We start from the raw sequence: 20,458 nt of genomic DNA on the forward strand, positions 1-20,458 counted from the left end.
GCCCTTCAGCCCCACTTGCCCACACCAACTAGCATTCCCCATCTACCCTAGTCCCACCTGGCTGCATTTGGGCCATTTCCCTCCAACCCTGTCCTATCCATGTAACTGTCCAAATGATGTTGCAGATTGGGATGAAAAAGATGTCCAAAATGGCTGGGAGCCGGAGAGAGTATCTCATCTCAACTCGGAGGGGACTTGATTTTGGAAGCAGTCATAAGAGTCCTACAGCAGGGAAACAGGCCCTTCGGCCCAACTTGCCTGTGCCGACCAAGATGCCCTACCTGGCTGCATTTGGCCCATGCCCCTCTACTCTACCCATCCATGTATCTTACCGTAGTTTAGTTTAGAGATACAGCGTGGAAACATGCCCTTCGGTCCAAAGAGTCTGCGCCGAGCAGCGATCACCCCATACACTAACACTATCCTACACACTAGGGACAATTTACAGTCTTTACCAAAGCCAATTAACCTAGAGGCCTGTACATCTTTGGAGTGTGGGAGGAATGCAGAGCACATGGAGAAAACCCACGCGATCATGGGGAGATCGTACAAACTCTGTACAGACAGCCCCCGAGTTTCTGACACTGTAAGGCAACAACTCCTGCCTGATCTACCCCCTCTGGCAGTTAGTTGCACATATCCACCACCCTCAACATGAGTCTTTCCTCTCCTCATTTGCCCTTCATAATTATATGTACTCCTCTCAACCTCAACGTTAAATAGGAAGTGAAACTTCTCCCTGTTGCTGCAACTCTTTAATCCTGGCAGAATTCTGGAAAACCACCTCTGCACCTTCTCCTAAGCCACCACATCCTTCCTGTAATGGGACAACCAGAACTGCACTCAATACTCCAAGTATTGGTGAGGAGAATGGGCTGGAGGAGCACATGGGATTAGAAAAGGCACAACATCCCGGCAGTGTAACTTTAAGAACTGTATGTAACACAGTGTGACCTTTGGAAGATTATTGTATGATACGCCACTGACTGTTTGGGTAAGATGTCCTTCAGTAAAGAACATTCTGTTAGTAGCTCTTCCTAATCTCAATGATAGTACGACGTAACCACAGATGGTGCAGTGGGACTGACTTCAGAGATAAACAAGGAACTACAGATAGACACAAAAATGTCTATTTGTTTTGGAGTAACTCAGCGGGACAGGCAGCATCTCTGGAGAGAAGGAATGGGTGACGTTTCGGGTCGAGACCCTTCTTCAGTCTCGGCCCGAAACGTCACCCATTCCTTCTCTCCAGAGATGCTTCCTGGCCCGCTGAGTTACTCCAGCTTTTTGTGTCTATCTTCGGTTTAAACTAGCATCTACAGTTCCTTCTTACACAAGGAACGACAGATGCTGGATTACAAAAACAAAACCCCACAAAGTGCTGGAGTAGTTCAGCCGGTCAGGCAGCATCTCCGGAGAACACGGATAGGTGACATTTTGGGTCAGGAATTTTCTTCTGACGTAGGTTCGTGACCCAAAATGTCAAGTATCCATGTTCTCCAGAGATGCTGCCTGACCCGCTGGGTTAATCCAGGACTTTGACCATTTTATTTTTGTGAACCAGCATCTGCAGTTCCTTGTGGCCACATTCTAAGTGATAGGTGGATACAGGTGAGAAGGGGTTTGATTGGCAGATGGGTGGACCAAGGCCAGAGATGAAAAGAGAATAAAGGCTGTGAGATACAGAGAGAAGGGGTGTGAAATGTGAAGCTGGAGGAAGGAAATGGGTGGAAAGGAAAGTGGGTGGAATTGCGGGAGACATTGGGAAGGGGGGAAGAGAAATGTATTGGGGAGGGGGCAAGAGAAGTGTTTGTAGGTTAAAAACAGACAATTCAATATTCATACTGTTGGGTTGTAAGTTACCCAAGCGGAATATGAGGTGCTCTTCTTCTTGCGTATGGCGTGTACAGCCTAAAGTTGGAGGACAACTTGTTCTATTTGATTGTTGCACGCCGGGTTGATTGCATTCGTCGTGAAGGTTGCGATCTTCCACCCCAATATGAGGTGCTGTTCCTCCAGTTTGTGAGTGGTCTCCTGCTGGCAATGGAGGAGGCCCAGTACAGTGTAGGAATGGGAAGGGGAGTTAAAATGCTTGGCAACTGGGAGATCCAGCAGGTTTTGGCGGACCGAGAGCAAATGTTTGGCGAAATGATTGCTGAGTCTGCGCTTGGTCTCGCCAATTGATGTAAGGTGGCGTCTTCTAAGATTTGGCTCGCCGGGTCTGGTGGATGTGGTGACGTGAATGAGATCTCACTTCCTCGCCTCGAGCAATGGGCACAGTCTGTACTCTCGACCTGGTGACATAATTGACACGAGAGCTATTTCTGAATGTGTTGCACAATTCTGTAAAGTCTGCTGAACCATCCTACCAACAACCAGAGAGCTGTCCTGAGCTACTATCTAGCTCATTGGAGACCCTCGGACTATCTTTAATCTGACTCTACTGGACTTTATCTTGCACTGAACATCTTCCCTTTCTCCTGTATCTGTACACTGTGGACGGCTTGATTGTGATCATGTATAGTCTTTTTACTGACTGGGTAACAGGCAGCAAAACAATTTTTCACTGTACACGTGAAAATACTAAACTAAAATTAACTGGTATGAACGGGTGATGGATGGTCTGCGTGCATTTGGTGGGCCGAAGGGCCTGTTTCCATGCTGTATCTTTCAATCATTTGTCGACTGTTTGTCATTCCCGTTGTATGTGGGTTGTTGGAGGATTGGGATCTTTGGTCTGCATATGTTAGGCCCAACCTTTGATCAAAGTGAACGCTCGCAGTCTTTGTCGGGGGGGGGGGGAGGAGAGGATCCTAAAACTGGAGGGGGCAGGCCTAATGTGCGAGTGGAGGAGTTTAAGTAGGCCCCAGGGGCAACTTTTTCACTTAAAGTAGTCCGTATCTGGAACCTGCTTTTTAGAGATACACTAGTGTGGAAATAGGCCATTCGGCCCGCCGTGTTCGCGCCGGCCAGCGATCACCCCGTACACTAGCGCTATCCAACACACTAGGAATAATTTACAATTTTTTTACTGACACCTACAAACCTGTACGCCTTTGGAGTGTGGGAGGAAACCGGAGCAACCAGGAGAAACCCATGCGTTCACAGGGAGAATGTACAAACTCCATACAGACAGCGCCTAGAGTCAGGATTGAACCTGGGTCTCTGGCACAGAGGGGCAGTTATGCCCCTGTTCCACTTAGGAAACCTGAACGGAAACCTCTGGAGACTTTACGCCCCACCCAAGGTTTCCGATGGGTTCCCGGAGGTTACAGGTGGTTGCCGGAGGTTGCAGGTAGTGGAAGCAGGTAGGGAGACTGACAAAAACCTCCGGGAACTGCACGGAAACCTTGGGTGGGGCGCAAAGTCTCCAGAGGTTTCTGTTCAGGTTTCCTAATGGGTCGGGGACAGTAACTCTACTGCAGCACCACTGTGCTGCCAGAGGCAACTATAGAAGCAAACTACCATTACGACATTTGGACAGATCGATGGATGCGGAGGGTTCAGAGGGATATGGGCCAAATGCAGGTAAAGGAGACTAGCCAGCAGGGGCCAGTTGGGCCGAAGGGCCTGTTTCCAGGCTATACACCTGGGGGACTCCATGAGAAGTTGTGTCACAGCTGAAACAGTTGTTGTCACCGCAGGAAGGATGTGACTACACTCGAGTTCATCGATGGTAATGCCAGGCTTGGGGAAGTTTAGTCATGTGGAAAAATTGCCAACATTGCAGTTGCTTTCTTTGGAACAATAGAAATCTAAAAGGAGAATAAATGAGACGTAAATATTAGGCTTTAGAGATACAGTGCGGAAACAAGCCCTTCGGCCCAGAGTCCACATCGATCAGCGATCACCCCGTACACTACCACTATCCTACATACTGGGGACCATTTACAATTCTACTGAAGCCAATTAACCTACAAACCTGTACGTCTTTGCAGTGTGGGAGGAAACCAGTGCACCCGGAGAAAACCCACGTGGTCACAGGTAGAAGGGACAATCTTCACACAGACAGCACCCGTAGTCAGGATTGAACCCGTGTCTCTGGCGCTGTAAGCAGCAACTCTACCACTGTGCCGCCCCCTTTTATAAATTTATCATTCCCCAGTCTGCACACCAACACCAACTTTTTTCCTATTCACCTGTTTGGGCGGCAAAGTGGCGCAGCAGTAGAGTTTCAGCCTCACAGCGCCAGTGACCGGGTTCAATCCTGACTACGGTTGCCGCCTGCACTGTGTACCTTCTCCCTGTGACTGCGTAGGTTTTCTCCGGGTGCTCCGGTTTCCTCCCACACCCCAAAGATGTGCAGGTTTGTAGCTTAATTGGCTTTTGCACACTTACAAATTGTCCCCAGTGTGTGGGATAGTGCTAACGTACGTTAGTTGGCATGGACTCGGTGAGCGGAAGGGCCTGTTTCCCCCCTGTATCTCAAGTCTATTACTTCTAGGAGAGAGAGGGTTGGCAATTTGAAGTAAGTCGTGGATAGCAAGGAGCTGCCAATGAGAGGGTGGTGGGTTTTGCAACCTACTACTTATTGAGGAACTGGGTACAGAATCACTCACCACCGTTCTCTGGGGGGGGGGGGGGGGGAGATCAGATCTGGAACATTGTTTATCTTCCTAGTACGACCTCTATGCGCATTTAATTATTATCTTCTTAAAGTGTATAATTGTCTGTGATTTGTGGCCTGTTGTAGCCTTTCGACTTGATTAAAAGATACAACATGGAAGCAGGCTCTTCGGCCCACCGAGTCCACACAGACCATCGATCACCCAGTCACACTAGATCTATGTTATCCCACTTTCTCATCCACTCCTTGCACACTAGGAGCAATTTACAGAGGCCAATTAATTAACCTACAAACATGTACGTCTTTGGGACGTGGGAGAAAATTGGAGCAACCGGAGAAAACCCACGTAGTCACAGGGAGAACGGACAAACTCCATACAGACAGCACCCGTGGTCAGGATCGAACCCGGGTCTCTGGCGCTGTGAGGCAGGAACTCTACCACTGCGCCACCGTGCCGTCCCTGTCCCTACTAATTAAACCAAGAATCTTTGCACATTTGTAACTGCCTTATCTTGCTGTGCAGCCAGCGATTTGTACGAGCAGGTATTCATATAATTACTGGCATGTTGCCACAGAAGCTTTGTTACTGGATTCAAGATCCAGACACCTGGATAAATTGTCTGGAGATGTGTTCGAATCCCACCGTCGCTACTAGGAAAACAATTTGTTAGATAAACGGGAATAAAATAGTGCAGCTACTGCTGAACTTGAAATGTTGCCAGGACTTGTGGGCTTGAGCTAACGGGAGAGGTTGGGCGGTTAGGGCTTTATTCCTTGGAGCGCAGGAGGCTGAGGGTGATCTCACAGAGGTGTATAAAATCATGAGTGGAATAGATGGGTGAATGCACAGAGCCTTTTACACAGAGTAGGGGAATCAAGAGACAGAGGTGAGAGGGGAAACATTTAATAGGAACCTGAGAGGCAACTTTTTCACACACAAGGTGGTGGGTATATGGAACGAAGTTGTTGAGGCAGGTACTATAACAACATTTAATAGACGCTTGGATAAGTACATGGAGAGGAAAGGTTTAGAGGGACTTGGGCCAAATGTGGGCTGGTGAGACTGATGTAGATGGGGCATCTTGGTTGGCATGGACAGATTGGGGTGAAGGGCCTGTTTCCACGCTGTATGACTTTTATGTCCCTCTATGACTATTTCAAGTTGAATTTATAATCAAAAATGCTTTTGTTTAAGCAAAATTATATTTTGATATACGGTGGCGCAGCGGTAGAGTTGCTGCTTTATAACACTAGCAGCGCTGGAGACCCGGGTTCGATCCCGACTACAGGTGCCGTCTGTACGAAGTTTGTGCGTTCTCCCCGTCACCGCGTGGGTTTTCTCCAAGATCTTCGGTTTCCCCCTACACTCCAAAGATGTACAGGTTTGTAGGTTAATTGGCTTGGTAAATGTAAAACATGTCCCTAGTGTGTGTAGGATAGTGTTAATACGGAGGATTCGCTGGTCGGCGTGGGCCGAAGGGCCTGTTTGCATGCTGTATCTCTAAACTAAACTAAATATGTGGAGAAAGAACTGCTGGTTTAAATCGAAGGTAGACACAAAATGCTGGAGTAAGTCAGCAGGACAGGCAGCAACATTGACTTCTCTAACTTCAGATAGCCCTTGCTTTCTCCCTCTACCCCCTCCCCCTTCCCAGTTCTCCCACCAGTCTTACTGTCTCTGACGACATTCTATCTCTGTCCCGCCCACTCCCCTGACATCAGCCTGAAGAATGGTCTCGACCCGAAACATCACCCCATTCCTTCTCTCCAGAGATGCTGCCTGTCCCGCTGAGTTAAACTAAATATCCGGTTGACTGGTGTTCTTGGGGGTGAAAATGAGTTGTCCTTGGCCCTGTTGTGACCATGAGATCCCTAAGGAGCAGGAGCAGGAGGAGGTCATCTGGCTCTTTATCCTGATCCACTACTCGTTCAATCCTCGGTCAAGTCAATCCTGGCTGCAATCCTTGACTCCAGAATCACAGTGGCAAACTAGTTGACTGTAGACCTTTCTGGCAAACAGCTCATGGGAAAATTAGAAAGTTCTGCTAATGAAGCTACCAGATTCAAAGATAGTTGCTTCCCCATTGTTATAGAGCAAGACAGCGCGGAAACAGGCCCTTCCGCCCAACTTGTACATGCTGACCAAGATGTCCCATCTCAGCTAGTCCCGTTAGGCCCATCTCACTCTAAACCTTTCCTATCCATGTATCTGTCCGAGTGTCTTTAAATGTTATTATTGGACAATCCTTATCTCACATCTTTTTACTTTTCACGTCTGGCCTTTATCCGACCGTAAGATGCTGGAGCAGAATTAGTCTATCCGGTCCATCGAGTCTTCTCCGCCATTCAATCATGGCTGATCTATATTTCCACTCAACTCCTGCCTTCTCTCCATAATGTTTGATGCTCCCTTACTAATCAAGAGCCTGTCAATCTCTGCTTTAAAAAAAAATACCCAATGACAACGAATTCCACGGATTCACCACCCTCTGACTCCAAGATGAAATTCCTCCATCTCCTTTCTAAAGGTACGTCCTCTATTTCTGAGGTTGTGCCCTCTCGTCCTCGACTCTACCACCAGCAGAAACATCCTCTCTGCATCCACTCTTATCCAGGCCTTTCATTATTCGGTAGGTTTCAATGAGACCCCCCCCCCCTATTCTTCTAAACTCCAGCGAATAGAAGCCCAGAGCCATCAAACTCTCCACAGACACAAACCGAATCACACCAGGATCATCCGCATTAACGTCCTCTGAATTCATCTGCCCATTTTAAACCCCCCCCTGCCTGTGTCTATCATCCACCAGGCTTTGTCCTGCCCCACTAGGCTGAAGGCTGCAGTTAGCAACTCCTCCGCACAATCAGAACATAGAACAGCAAAGCACAATAACAGGACATTCGGCCAACATTGTACATATATGCCGAACATGAAGCCAAGATTAACTGATCTCCATTGCTGCAAGTGATGCCTATTTGTCCATTCCCTGCATCTCCATGTGCCTGTCCCAAATCCTCTTAAATGCCAATCTTACATTTGCTTCTCCTAATCCGACCCAAAACGTCACCTACCCATGTCCTCCAGAGATGCTGCATGACCCGCTGAGTGACTCCATCGCTTTGTTTTTTGTCTTTGTGTTTTTTTATAAACCAGCATCTGCGGTTCCTTGTTTCTCCACCCTCGCTTAAAAATGGGTTGATTTCAAAAGCCTTCCCTCTCTCAATTATTTATATGAACCTTTTGATGGTTGGTTTAATGCCCCTGCTGGCTGCTGGAGATCTGGCTGTTGGGAGGCAGATCAATAGAACAGCATACTGCCGGCCAGTTTAATCTCCAACATTTTCCTAATGTTGTCAAAGCCAATTGTCCTCTTGGGCACCTGGCCAAACATGGAATATGTCAAGAGGGAGAGGGGACTGTGATGGTTTCTGTTACTGTTACACAGTGGAGAGACATGTACAAAATCACGAGAGGAATAGATCGGGTAGACACTGATTCTCTTGCCCAGAGTAGGGGAATCGAGAACCCGAGGGCATTGTTTTAAGGTGAGGGTCGAAAGCTTTAATAGGAACCTGAGGGGCAATTTTTTCACACAAAGAGTGGTGGGTGTAAGGAGCGAGCTGCCAGATGAGGTGGTTGAGGCAGGTACTATTGCAACGTTTAAGAAACATTTAAGGGCCTGTCCCACTGTACGAGGTAATTCAAGAGTAATTTTCCCCTGATTCGAACTCGTACAATGTACGTAGCGGGTCCGTAGGAGTTTGTGGATGTCCCGTAGCGGCTCGTACGAGTAACGGTAGGTACTCGGGAAATCCGGTAAACTCGTGACGTTTTTTTCAACACTGTGAAAAATGTCCACGAGTAGAAAATACTCGCGATGGAAAAAACTGTTACTTTTTACTCGTACGAGCCGCTACGAGACATCCACAAACTCCGTGCATTGGGCAGGTTTAGAGGGAGATGAGCTAAACAGCAGGCAGGTGGGACTAGTGTAGATGGGGCAAACACAAAATGCTGGAGTAACTCAGCGGAACAGGCAGTATCTCTGGAGAGGAAAGGGTGACTTTTCGGGTTGAGTAGAATGGGGCATGTTGGTTAGTATGGGCAAGTTGGGCTGACCAGCCTGTTTCCCTTCTCATCCCCTCTCAACCTAAATTCCAGTGAATACAAGCTCAGTCGCTCCATTCTTTCATCATATGACAGTCCCGCCATCCCGGGAATTAACCTTGTGAACCTATGCTGCACGCCCTCAATAGCAAGAATGTCCTTCCTCAAATTAGGAGACCAGGTGTGGTCTCACCAGGGCCCTGTACAACTGCAGAAGGACCTCTTTGTGCTCAAGGTACCAGCACCGGCTGTTCTTTGTGTCTCCAATAAATGATGCTGACCTGAATATACTTCCTCTAACCTCACCTGTAGTGTCCAGTGTTGCCAATGTGGGCTCTTGTACATCGGCAAGACCAAACCTATACTCGGTGACCCATTTTGCTGAACACATGCTCGGTCTGCCAAGGCCTGCTGGTTCGCCCGGTTGCTAACCATTTCAACTCCCCTACCTATTCCCAGACTGACCTTTCTGTCCTGGGCCTCCTCTAATGCCAGAGTGAGGCCACAAGCAAATTGAAGGAACAGCACCTCATATTTTGCTCGGACATCTTATAACCCAGCATTGAATTCTCTAATTTTAAGTATCTTCAATTTATACTCCCATCAACTGTCCCTCCTTGCCCCCCCCCGCACCCCTCACCCACCTCCTCTCCAACCATTTTCCCAGTTGCACAGTTCTCCACATTGTTTCACTTGAGATCACACCTTCCCCAGCCAACAATGGACCTTCCAGGCACCGACCTGCCTGCGGTCATTTGTGGCCGGCCCTGATTGTCTCGCCACCAGCTCAACCGGAAACGCCACCTATCCATGTTCCCCAGGGATTGCTGCCTGACCCGCTGAGTTACTCCAGTACTTGGGGTCAACCACCAATTCCTCTTGACTTCAGGTCAATTCAGCAGGGGTCAAAGTTTATTATTGTCACGTGCACCTGAGATACGATGCAAAGCTTTTCAATTGCGTGCTATCCAATCAAACCTTCCGGAGGCGCCGCAAACATGTGACAATAAAGTATTCTATTCTCTTTTCAATCCGATATTACTGTACATAAATGCAATCAAAAGAGGCAGGGTGCTGGAGTAATTCTGCGGGTCAAGCAGCATCTCTGGAGGACACAAATGGGTGACTTTTTGGATCTAGTCTGTGTGATGGACTGGGCTACATCTACAACTCTCTGCAATTTTTTTTTGTGGGAAGAGGTCGCAGTTTTAAATTCTCCTAAATTGAAACTAGAGACGAGAAAAATGTTGCGAGCTCCCCCATTCTTGGAAGCTTCTCGTTCTTACCGATAGCTGGGAGACGGAGATTTCTCCTGAAGTGCAGCGGCAGCGGAATTTGACTCTGCCTTGCTCTGCAGTGAACTCTGGGCTCGATTTTTATTGAGTGTTGCCGTGACATTGCCTCTCAGTCCCTTGGGCAAGCCTGGTTCTCATCTGCTTCCTTGACCGGAAATAAATGTGATTATTTATAGAACGTCGGCGAGGATTGATGCAGGATCGGGCTTCATCCATCAACCTGCTACATGTGTGTGCTTCACAATGTGTAGTGTGATCACCGACTCGTTATGCTAATTCCCCTTGACTTGTCTGCCTGCCAAGATGCCCGCAAATGACTTTGACCCTCTCTATCGCTCTAACCTCCTCCAGCCCTTTGTTCCTCTCAACATCACTCCTCCACATAGGAAACACCTTGTCAAGCTGGAAAGGGTGCAGAGAAGATTTACGAGGATGTTGCCAGGACTCGAGGGTCTGAGCTGTAGGGAGAGGTTGGGCAGGCTGGGACTTTATTCCTTGGAGCGTAGGAGGATGAGGGGTGATCTTATAGAGGTGTGTAAAATAATGAGAGGAATAGATCGGGCAAAGTCTCTTGCCCAGAGTAGAGGAATTGAGTACCAGAGGTCATTGGTTTAAGGTAAGGGGGGGGGGGGGGGGGGGGGGGGGGAGAGAGAGATTTAATAGTCATCTGATGGGTAACTTTTTTGCACAAAGGGTGGTGGGTGTATGGAACGAGCTGTCAGCAGAGGTAATGGAGGCAGAGACTATCACAACGTTTAGGAAACATTTAAACATTTAGGTACATGGATAGGACCGGTTCAGAGGGATATGGGCCAAATGCAGGCAGGTAGGACTAGTGCAGATGGGTCATGTTAGTCGGTGAGGGCAAGTTGGGCCAATGGACCTGTTCCCACGCCACATGACTATGACACATATTTAGAGATACAGCAGTCACAGGGAGAACATGCAATCTCCTTTTCTCTCTTGACAAATGAATCAGATCTCTGATAATATAAATTAGAAGTTACTTAGAACAAGAAACCGGAGAGAGAGAGACACACAGCATGGAAACAGGCCCTTCAGCCCATCGAGTCCACACCGACCATCGATAACCCGCTCGCATGAATTACCCAACTTTTGCATCCACTCGCTACACACTAGGGGGCAATTTACAGAGGTCAATGAACCTACAAACCTGTACGTCTTTGGAATGTGGGTGGACACTGGAGCACCCGGGGAAAACCCATGCGGTCACAGGGAGAATGTACAAACTCCTTTCTCCCTTGCTAAATGAATAGGAGCTTTATTCTTTATAATAAGCCTACACTAATATAATCTCAACTTTATTCTCTTCATATTGTCAATACCCACAGATTCTCCCAGTCCTCGAACAAGAGGGGCAATTTGCAGAAGCCCTTACAGCCTTTAAACATCATCATCATATCTGCTTCCACCACCACCTCTGGCATTGTTCCAGGCACCCACCACCCTCTGTGCAAAGTTAAACTAATCCTGTCTGCCTGCACGTGATCCATATCCCCATTCCCTGCTTATCGTGCACTCTACCCCCCTCCAACCCCTCCACCCCTCCCCTCCCCTCCCTACACTCCACCCCTCCCCTCCATCCACCCCTCCCCTCCCCTCCCTCCACCCCTCCCCTCCATCCACCCCTCCACCACTCCACCCCTCCCCTCCACTCCTCCCCTCCACCCTCCACCCTCCACCCCTCCCCTCCCTCCACCCCTCCCCTCCATCCACCCCTCCACTCCACCCCTCCCCTCCACTCCTCCCCTCCACCCCCTCCACCCCCTCCCCTCCCTCCACCCCCCTCCCCTCCCTCCACCCCTCCCCTCCACCCCTCCCTTCCACCCCTCCCCTCCACCCCTCCCCTCCACCCCTCCCCTCCCTCCACCCCTCCCCTCCACCCCTCCCCTCCACCCCTCCAACACCAGAGGTCAGGTTTGAACCTGTGTCTCGGGAGCCCTAGTTCTGGGCTGGGTGTTGCCCCTGGTGATCCGCCTCTAACTCGTCTCTCCTCTGCTTCTAGCTGTGGCCGTGTCTGCTGCGGGGAGGATGCCCTAGATGAGGAAGGGAAGAGCGAGCGTTCCTGCAGCCTATCCTTCCTTTGTGCGGCGGCCGATCGGGCTGGGGAGCGAGCCATGAGGTGGGTGCGTGGATGCGTCTGCTGGGCTCCGTACCTGTGGACGGTGGTGGCCGCCGTCAACGCCGCCCGTCCCCTCCTCCTCACCTTCAACATCTCGGACACCAGCCTGACCCACCTGGCGGTCCACCAGGGCACCGGCGTGGTCTATGTGGGAGCGGTGGACAGGATCTACAAGCTGGCGGGCAACCTGACCTTGCTGAGGTCCCACGTGACGGGTCCGGTGGATGACAACGAGCGCTGCTACCCTCCGCCCAGCGTGCAGTCCTGCCCCCACCCCCTGGCCCTCACCCGCAACGTCAACAAGCTCCTCCTCATCGACTACACCCAGAACCGGCTCATCGCCTGCGGGAGCGCCTTCCAGGGCATCTGCCAGTTCCTGCGTCTCGATGACCTCTTCAAGCTCGGGGAGCCTCACCACCGCAAGGAGCACTACCTCTCCAGCGTCAACGAGGCGGCCACCATGTCGGGGGTGATCATTGCCGGCCCCAACGGCACCAACAACAAGCTCTTCATCGGCACCCCCATCGACGGCAAGTCCGAATACTTCCCCACCCTCTCCAGCCGCAAGCTGATGGTCAACGAGGAGAATGCGGAGATGTTCGGCTTTGTCTACCAGGACGAGTTTGTGTCCTCCCAGCTGAAGATCCCCTCGGACACCCTGTCCAAGTTCCCCGCCTTTGACATCTACTACATCTACAGCTTTAGTAGCGAGCAGTTCGTTTACTACCTCACCCTCCAGCTCGACACCCAGTTGACCTCCCCGGATTCCAGCGGCGAGCAGTTCTTCACGTCCAAGATCGTCCGGCTCTGCGTGGGCGACCCCAAGTTCTACTCCTACGTGGAGTTCCCCATCGGCTGCCTGAAGGATGGCGTGGAGTACCGTCTCATCCAGGATGCCTACCTGGCCAAGCCGGGCAAGTATCTCGCCCGCTCCCTGGGCATCTCGGAGAAAGAGGACATCCTCTTCACCGTCTTCTCCCAGGGCCAGAAGAACCGGGTGAAGCCTCCCAAGGAGTCGGCACTTTGCCTTTTCACCCTGGGGAAGATCAAGGAGAAGATAAAGGCGAGGATTCAATCCTGCTACAGGGGGGAAGGGAAGCTCTCGTTGCCATGGCTACTCAACAAGGAACTGGACTGCATTAATTCCGTGAGTACCAGACCTTGACTAATTTCCAAATTCCACACGGGATTCCTATCACACCTTAGAGACATGCGGGTCAGTTTGGTTTAGTTTAGAGATACAGCGCACAAACAGGCCCTTTTGACCCACCGAGTCCGCGCCGACCAGCGATCCCCGCACACTCACACTATACTACACAATTTACAGAAGCCAATTAGCTTACAGACCTGCACATCTTAAAGCGCCAGAGACCTGGGTTCGATCCTGACGTCTGTATGGAGCTTGTATGTTCTCCCTGTGGGTTTTCTCCGGGTACTCCAGTCTTCTCCCACACTCGAAAGATATACAGGTTTGTAGGTTAATAGGCTTTAGTAAAAAATTGTCCCGTGTTGGATACTGCTAGTGTATGGGGATCACTGGTCGGCATAGACTTGGGGGGACCAGGGGGCTGTTTCAGCATTTAAAGTAGTCAAAAAGTCTAAATCTGTACAGACAGCGCCCGTAGTCAGGATCGAACTCTGTTCCCTGGTGCTGTAAGACAGCAACTCTACTCCTGTACCACCCATCTATGATTTCTCCCATTTCTTGCAATCTGGAACTAGAGCTAGATGTGACCTTTGAACCTTGTTAACCTTTTGATAGTGACCCCATTTCCTTAACTTTGCACTTTGCCCCTTGGCAAACCCAAACATCCTAATTACAGTTGTGAGAGCTTCATTCATCCTTCTCTACAGCGTTCGGGTGGAGAATAGGCTAGTTTAGTTTTGAGATACGGCGTGGAAACAGGCCCTTCGGCCCATCGAGTCCACGCCGACCATCGATCACCCGTTCGCACTCATTCTACATTATCCCACTTTCTCTTCCACTCCCTATACACACCAGCGGCAATTTACAGGGGGCTAATTAACCTACAAACCTGCACGTCTTTGGGATGTGGGAGGAAACCCACGCGGTCACAGGGCGAACGTGCAAACTCCACACGCACAGACAGCACCCGAGGTGAGGATCGAACCCTGGTCTCTGGCACTGTGAGGCAGCGCGTCTACCAGCTGCGCCACTTGTGTTTGTTCAATAGTTTGTCCCTGCGCCTTTGAAGTGTAAAATGTCCCCTTAACTATGATTCTCATTAGGTGCTTTCAACAATATCCCATTCGACATTCCTCCAAAATGTTTTCCGACGGAGGAAACAGATTCTCCATATCAATCCTTCAGGAATATTGACGCATTATGTTTAAATGACTCATGGTCAGAGGATGTGATGAGATGACTGTGCAAGCATCACATGCAGGGAGTTGCTCGAGTTTAGAGTAGAATAGAGGAAATTCCTGTCGTCGGATTGTCAGTGTGTGTTAAGTTACCAAGCCCAATGGTGATTTATCGTCACGGGTGTTAAGTGCAAACGCACAGTGAAATTAGTTTTGTTTCAGCGATACAGTGCAGAAACAGGCCCTTCGGCCCACCAAGTCCCTGCTGACCCGCGATCCCCGCACACTAGCACTATCTTACATACAAGGGACAACTTCCAATTTCCGATTAACCCACACACCTGTGCGTCTTTGGAATGTGGGAGGAAACCGGAGCACTCGGAAAACCCACGGGGAGAACGTGAAAACTCTGCACAGGCAGCACCTGTAGGATAGGGATAAGGGACATATTTAGAGGCTTTTAGATTGGCACATGGATATGGAGGGATATGGATCACGAGCAGGCAGAGAAGATGAGAAGTTAAAACAAGGAACTGCAGATGCTGGTTTACAAAAAAAATGATACAATGCTGGAGTAACTACGCGGGTAAGGAAGCATCTGTGGAGAACATGGATAGGTGTCGTTTTGAGTCTGGACCTTTCTTCAGGCTGTGAGAATAGTTTAACGGCATCGTGTTCGGTACAGACATTGTGGGCCGAAGGGCCTGTTCCTGTGCTGTACTGTTCTCTGTTCTATGTTGTTCCCTAGCCTTGGCAGATAGCAAGCCTGTGTGTTTTTTTTTTAAAATCTTTGCTATTTTTGTGAACTTTATAACCGAAGTATTTCAACGTTATTCCAGCCTCACAGACTGTCTGCAATCTTTGGCGTCGATTTCTTAGCTTGCATTGTTTTTCACATCCTTAAAGAGTTCATCTGTGATGAGACATGGGTCTGGGCTGTGTGGAGTTACCCTGGACTTGAGCCCTGGAAGGGGTGGTGTTCACTGTTAACGTTGCTACCAATACCCTGTTCTGGAGCCTGGTGTACAGAGATAGAGTGGAGTCTAGTCCGAAGAAGGGTCCCGACCCAAAATGTCACCTAATGCACTGTTAGCATTTATTTCAAGAGGAGTAGAGCATAAAAACCGATGTAATGCTGAGGCTTTATAAGGCACTGGTCAGGCTGCATTGGGAGTATTGTGAGCTGTTTTAGACAACAGACAATAGGTGCAGGAGTAGGCCATTCGCCCTTTGAGCCAGCACCACCATTCAATGTGATCATGGCTGATCATCCCCAATCAGTACCACGTTCCTGCCTTCTACCCATATCCCCTGACTCCGCTATCTTTAAGAGCCCTATCTAGCTCTCTCTTGAACAACATATCTAAGACCATATCTGAGGAAGGATGTGGTGGCGTTGGGGAGGGTCCAGAGGAGGCTTACGGGAATTATCCCAGGGATGGATTGGCTAACGTATGATGAGCATTTGACGGCACTGGGCCCTGTACTCACTGGAGTTTAGAAGGATGAGGGGGAATCTCAATGAAACTTACCGAATAGTGAAAGGCCTGGATAGAGTGGATGTGAAGAGGATGTTTCCACTCGTGGGAGAGTGCAGGACCAGAGGCCACAGCCTCAGAATAAAAGGATGTACCTTTAGAAAGGAACTGAGGAGGCGTTTCTTTAGTCAGTGGGTGGTGAATCTGTGGAATTCATTGCCGCATATGGCTGTGGAGGCCAAGACAGATCCTTGGTTAGTGCGTGTGTCAGGGGTTATGGGGAGAAGGCAGGAGAATGGGGTTAGAAGGGAAAGATAGATCAGCCATGAATGAATGGTGAAGTAGTCTTGATGGACCAAATGGCCTAATTCTATTCCTATGACTTATGAAGTTATGAACTAAGTTTTCAAGGGAGAGTTAGATTTAGCTCTTAGGGCTAAGGGAATCAAGGCAACGGGGTAATGATTTTTGGATCAGCCATGATTGTATTGAATGGCGGTGCGGGCTCAAAGGGCTGAATGGCCCACTCCTGCCGGGAGAAACGGTTCCAGAATCTGGAGGTGTGCGTTTTCACACTTCTGTACATCTTACCTGATGGGAGAGTGGAGGAGAGGGAGTGACCGGGGTGAGACTGGTCCTTGATTATGTTGCTGGCCTTGCCGAGGCAGCGTGAAGTGTAAATGGAGTCAATGGAAGGGAGGTTGGATTGTGTGATGGTCTGGGCTGCGTCCACAACTCTGTCATTTCTTGTGGTCTTGGATGGGGCTGTTGCTTGACCTTGGCCGCCCCTGCGATTCTCCTCGCCAGGGGAACGTGGTAAAGTCGCTGCCTGGGCAAAATCCAGGGCTATTAGTTTTATCGTCATCAACGAGTTAATTGTAGGCTCAATTATTTATTGATGCACTAGTAATGGCTTTGCCAGTCGATGTGTACAGCTGTATTTGTTGTTTCACAGTGTTTATTGAAACACTGACACAGTTGGAGCCAAGCGCAGTAATGATGCGGCGTCTTCACTGCACTGTTGCATTTCTGCAGCAGATTGTGTGCTGGAGGATTAGCGGGATTTGGAGCCGTTCAATGCTCGACTCCCTTTGGGATACGGCAGGATGGTGGCGACTCTTAGAAACCTTCAAAGGTGCAGATTACAGAGATGCAGCATGGAAACAGCCCACAAATGCATGGATGATCATGGATAGATATGTTTATGGGTACAGTGTAATAGCAGGCCCTTCAGCCCACAAATGCATGGATGATCATGGACATTTTTGTTTAGAGATAAAGCATGGAAACAGGCCCACCAATGCATGGATTGTTTAGTTTAGAGATATAGCGTGGAAACAGGCCCTTCGGCCCACAATGATTACGCCGAATATGGTACCAAGTATTGATCGGCCCATCGAGTCTGCGCCGACCAGCGATCACCCTGTAACAATTATACCAGAGCCAAATAACCTACAAACCTGTGCGTCTTTGGAGTGTGGGAGGAAAGCGGAGCACCCGGAGAAAACCCACGTGGTCACGGAGAACTTCTGTACACACTCCACACGGACAGCACCTGTAGTCAGGATCGAACATGAGTCTCTGGCTCTGTAAGGCAGCAACTCTACCACTGTTAATCTCAACTCATCTGCCTGCCTGTATGTCATCCATATCTCTCTTTTCCCTGCACTCCCATGGTGCCCATCTAATGGCCTCTTAAGCCATTATTGGTGCTGCATAAAATTATTCTCTAATTATTGGCCAACAAGGGGGGGGGGGGGGGGGGGCCATCTTAAACTTCCAGAATTTCCTGTCTCATTTCCTGCCATGCGGAGCCTTTGGTCTATGTTTTTATAACCGAGCTGAGGTGGTATCTCATGTCTCGAGCCCGCTGTGTGGTCGGGGGATGTGACTTGGTTGGTGGTCCCCACAGATAGGCCCAGACCACCACCTTCCAGACACAGGGCAATCTACCCACACAAACCACTGCTTCAAAAATAGACCCACCACCCCCCACCAGCAAGACATTGGTGAAGCCACATTTAGCATCTCTCTCTCTCTGCCCCCTATCCCTCTCTGCCCTCCCTCTCTACCCCCTCCCTCTCTGTCGCTCTCTGCGTTGATGGGATGATCTGGTCAGTAGTGAGATGCTGAACTGACGTGATCCAGGGCCGGGGTGGGGGGGATAGATGGCATCTGTATATGTGGAGGGAAAGGTGGTCTGGCGCTCACTAATCCCACTCCCGGTACACTGCTCCCCTGCGGGCCCACTAGCCGTGGGGAGCGCTGCTCTCAGCTGCAGCCGTGCCATTAGCCGCCTGCACCGCTGGCAGATGGGACCCGGCGACAGGTTGGACAGAGAGCCATTCAGCTGTGTGGGTGAGGGTCAGGGAGCTACCCCTCCCCCTCCTGTCCCCGCCCCCTCGCCCCACGGCTCGGAGTACAATCCCCATTCATAAATATTCAGACGGTGAACAATGGAACCTGCTGCCCTTGATTGGTTTCCAATGCGCCGTTAATGCCTATACGTCCCCGACTGTGTGACCCACCTGCCCACTACTCCACCCCCTCACACATCACACTAATTGCCCCGCCACTGCTGGCTTGGTACGTTTGCAAGTGGGATCGGATCAGGTCTGGACACTTCACACATGATGCCTCGTAGCTCGCTACACACTTAGCAACTGCAGTTGCAGGTTTGCAAAACAAAGTCACAAAGCGCTAGAGTAACTTACAGCTTTAACCTCTCCAGCTTCCACTGTCAGCACGATGGGGTCAGCCACGTCTGTGCAACTACGGCAACGGTTTGGGTGGCACAGTGGCGCTACGGGTAGAGCCGTTGCCTCTCAGCGCCAGAGACACTGGTTCAATTTTGACCCCCGGGCGCTGTCTGTGTGTGGAGTTTGCACGTTCTCCCCTTGACCGTGTGGGTTGCCTCCGTCCGGGTGCTCCGGTTTCCTCCCACATCCAAAAGACGCGCGAGTTAACAAGTAGGTTAATTGTTCCTCCATAAATTGCCCCAGACAGTGTAGAGAATGGATGAGAAAGTGGAATAACATAGAACTAGTGTGAACGGGTGATCGATGGTCGGCATGGACTCGGTGGGTCGAAGGGCCTGTTTCCACGCTGCATCTCTAAAATGTGGACTGTGGACAGTCTCGTTGCATTTGGGCTTTTTGGACTAATGGGATTTTTAATTTATTTAATTTCTGTTTGCTTATTACATTGTCTATGAGTACTGTGTTTACTGGCCTGTAATGTTGCTGCAAGTAAGAATTTCATTGTTCTGTTGTCAGTACATATGACAATTAAACACTCTTGAATCCTTAGAGTACAATAAAAATTCTTGCTTGCAGCAACATCACAGGCACCTAGACTCCGACAACACACAAAAACAAATTATACATTAATCACGTTAAATTTATCAAGGATAGATGGCACTGCAAAAACAAGAAGATTGTACTTGAGTTTGAACTCATTGTATTTATGTGTGATATATCTGATCTATTTGGATAGTTAATAACTCGTAGCAGCAGAATTAGGCCATCCGGCCCATCAATTCTACTCTGCCATTCAATACATGCAAGGCATAGATAGAGTAGACAAGCTGAACCTTTTTCCCAGGATGGAAACATCAAATACTAGAAGACGGTACACAAAATTGCTGGAGAAACTCAGCGGGTGCAGCAGCATCTATGGAGCAAAGGAAATAGGCGACGTTTCGGGCCGAAACCCCCCATCAGTCTGAAGAAGGGTTTCGGCCCGAAACGTCGCCTATTTCCTTCGCTCCAAAGATGCTGCTGCACCCGCTGAGTTTCTCCAGCAATTTTGTGTACCTTCGATCTTCCAGCATCTGCAGTTCCTTCTTGAACAAATACTAGAAGACATTGCTTTAAGGTGAGAGGGGCAAAGCTTAAAGGTAATGTGGGGGGTAGGTTTTTTTTTTTACACAGAGGGTGGTGGGTGCCTGGAACGTATTGCCGGGGGTGGTGGTGGAAGCAGATATCATTGTGCCCTTTCAGAGACCCTTGGGATAGGTATACGGATTATATATTTAGCTGGATATGAGCCAGTCTTGACATTAGGTTCGGCACGGACATTGTGGGCCAAAGGGCCTGTTCTTGTAATATACTGTTATATGTGGCAAAGTGGTGCAGCGGTAGAGTTGCTGCCACTTGGGCGTCATTTACGCAACATCATTTACACGTCATGACACACGACGCGCGCACGTGATGCGTGCACGGCGTACATTACGCGCACATGGCGCGTGGTGAGACATGGTGGCGTAGGGAGTGACGCGCGATCGTGGCGCCCCAGGATTTTGGGATTCACCGCGCCACCAGCGTGACGCGCAAATGATGCCCACGTGGGACAGGCTCTTTACAGTGACAGAGACCCGGGTTCAATCCTGACTACGGGTGCTGTCTGTATGAACTTTGTACGTTCTCCCTGTGACCGCGTGGTTTTTCTCCGGGAGCTCCTGTTTCCTCTACACTCCAAAGACGTGCAGGTTTGTAAGTTAATTGGTATTCTGTAAAATTGTAAATTGTCCCGTGTGTGTGAAGG

General features: G+C 49.7%; 1 protein-coding gene across 1 annotated transcript in view; it reads left to right on the forward strand.

Moving 5' to 3' along the window:
- Positions 1–20,458, forward strand: part of plxna1 (plexin A1) — a 232,846-nt gene that overhangs the window by 40,198 nt on the left and 172,190 nt on the right. The window contains exon 2 of the mRNA XM_033036992.1: positions 11,994–13,257. Within this exon, the coding sequence (XP_032892883.1) occupies positions 12,106–13,257 (1,152 nt within the window). The 5' untranslated portion in view covers positions 11,994–12,105. The remainder of the gene's footprint in view (positions 1–11,993; positions 13,258–20,458) is intronic.

This window comes from Amblyraja radiata, chromosome 18 (assembly GCF_010909765.2).
Source record: "Amblyraja radiata isolate CabotCenter1 chromosome 18, sAmbRad1.1.pri, whole genome shotgun sequence".
NCBI classification, from domain to species: Eukaryota; Metazoa; Chordata; class Chondrichthyes; order Rajiformes; family Rajidae; genus Amblyraja; species Amblyraja radiata.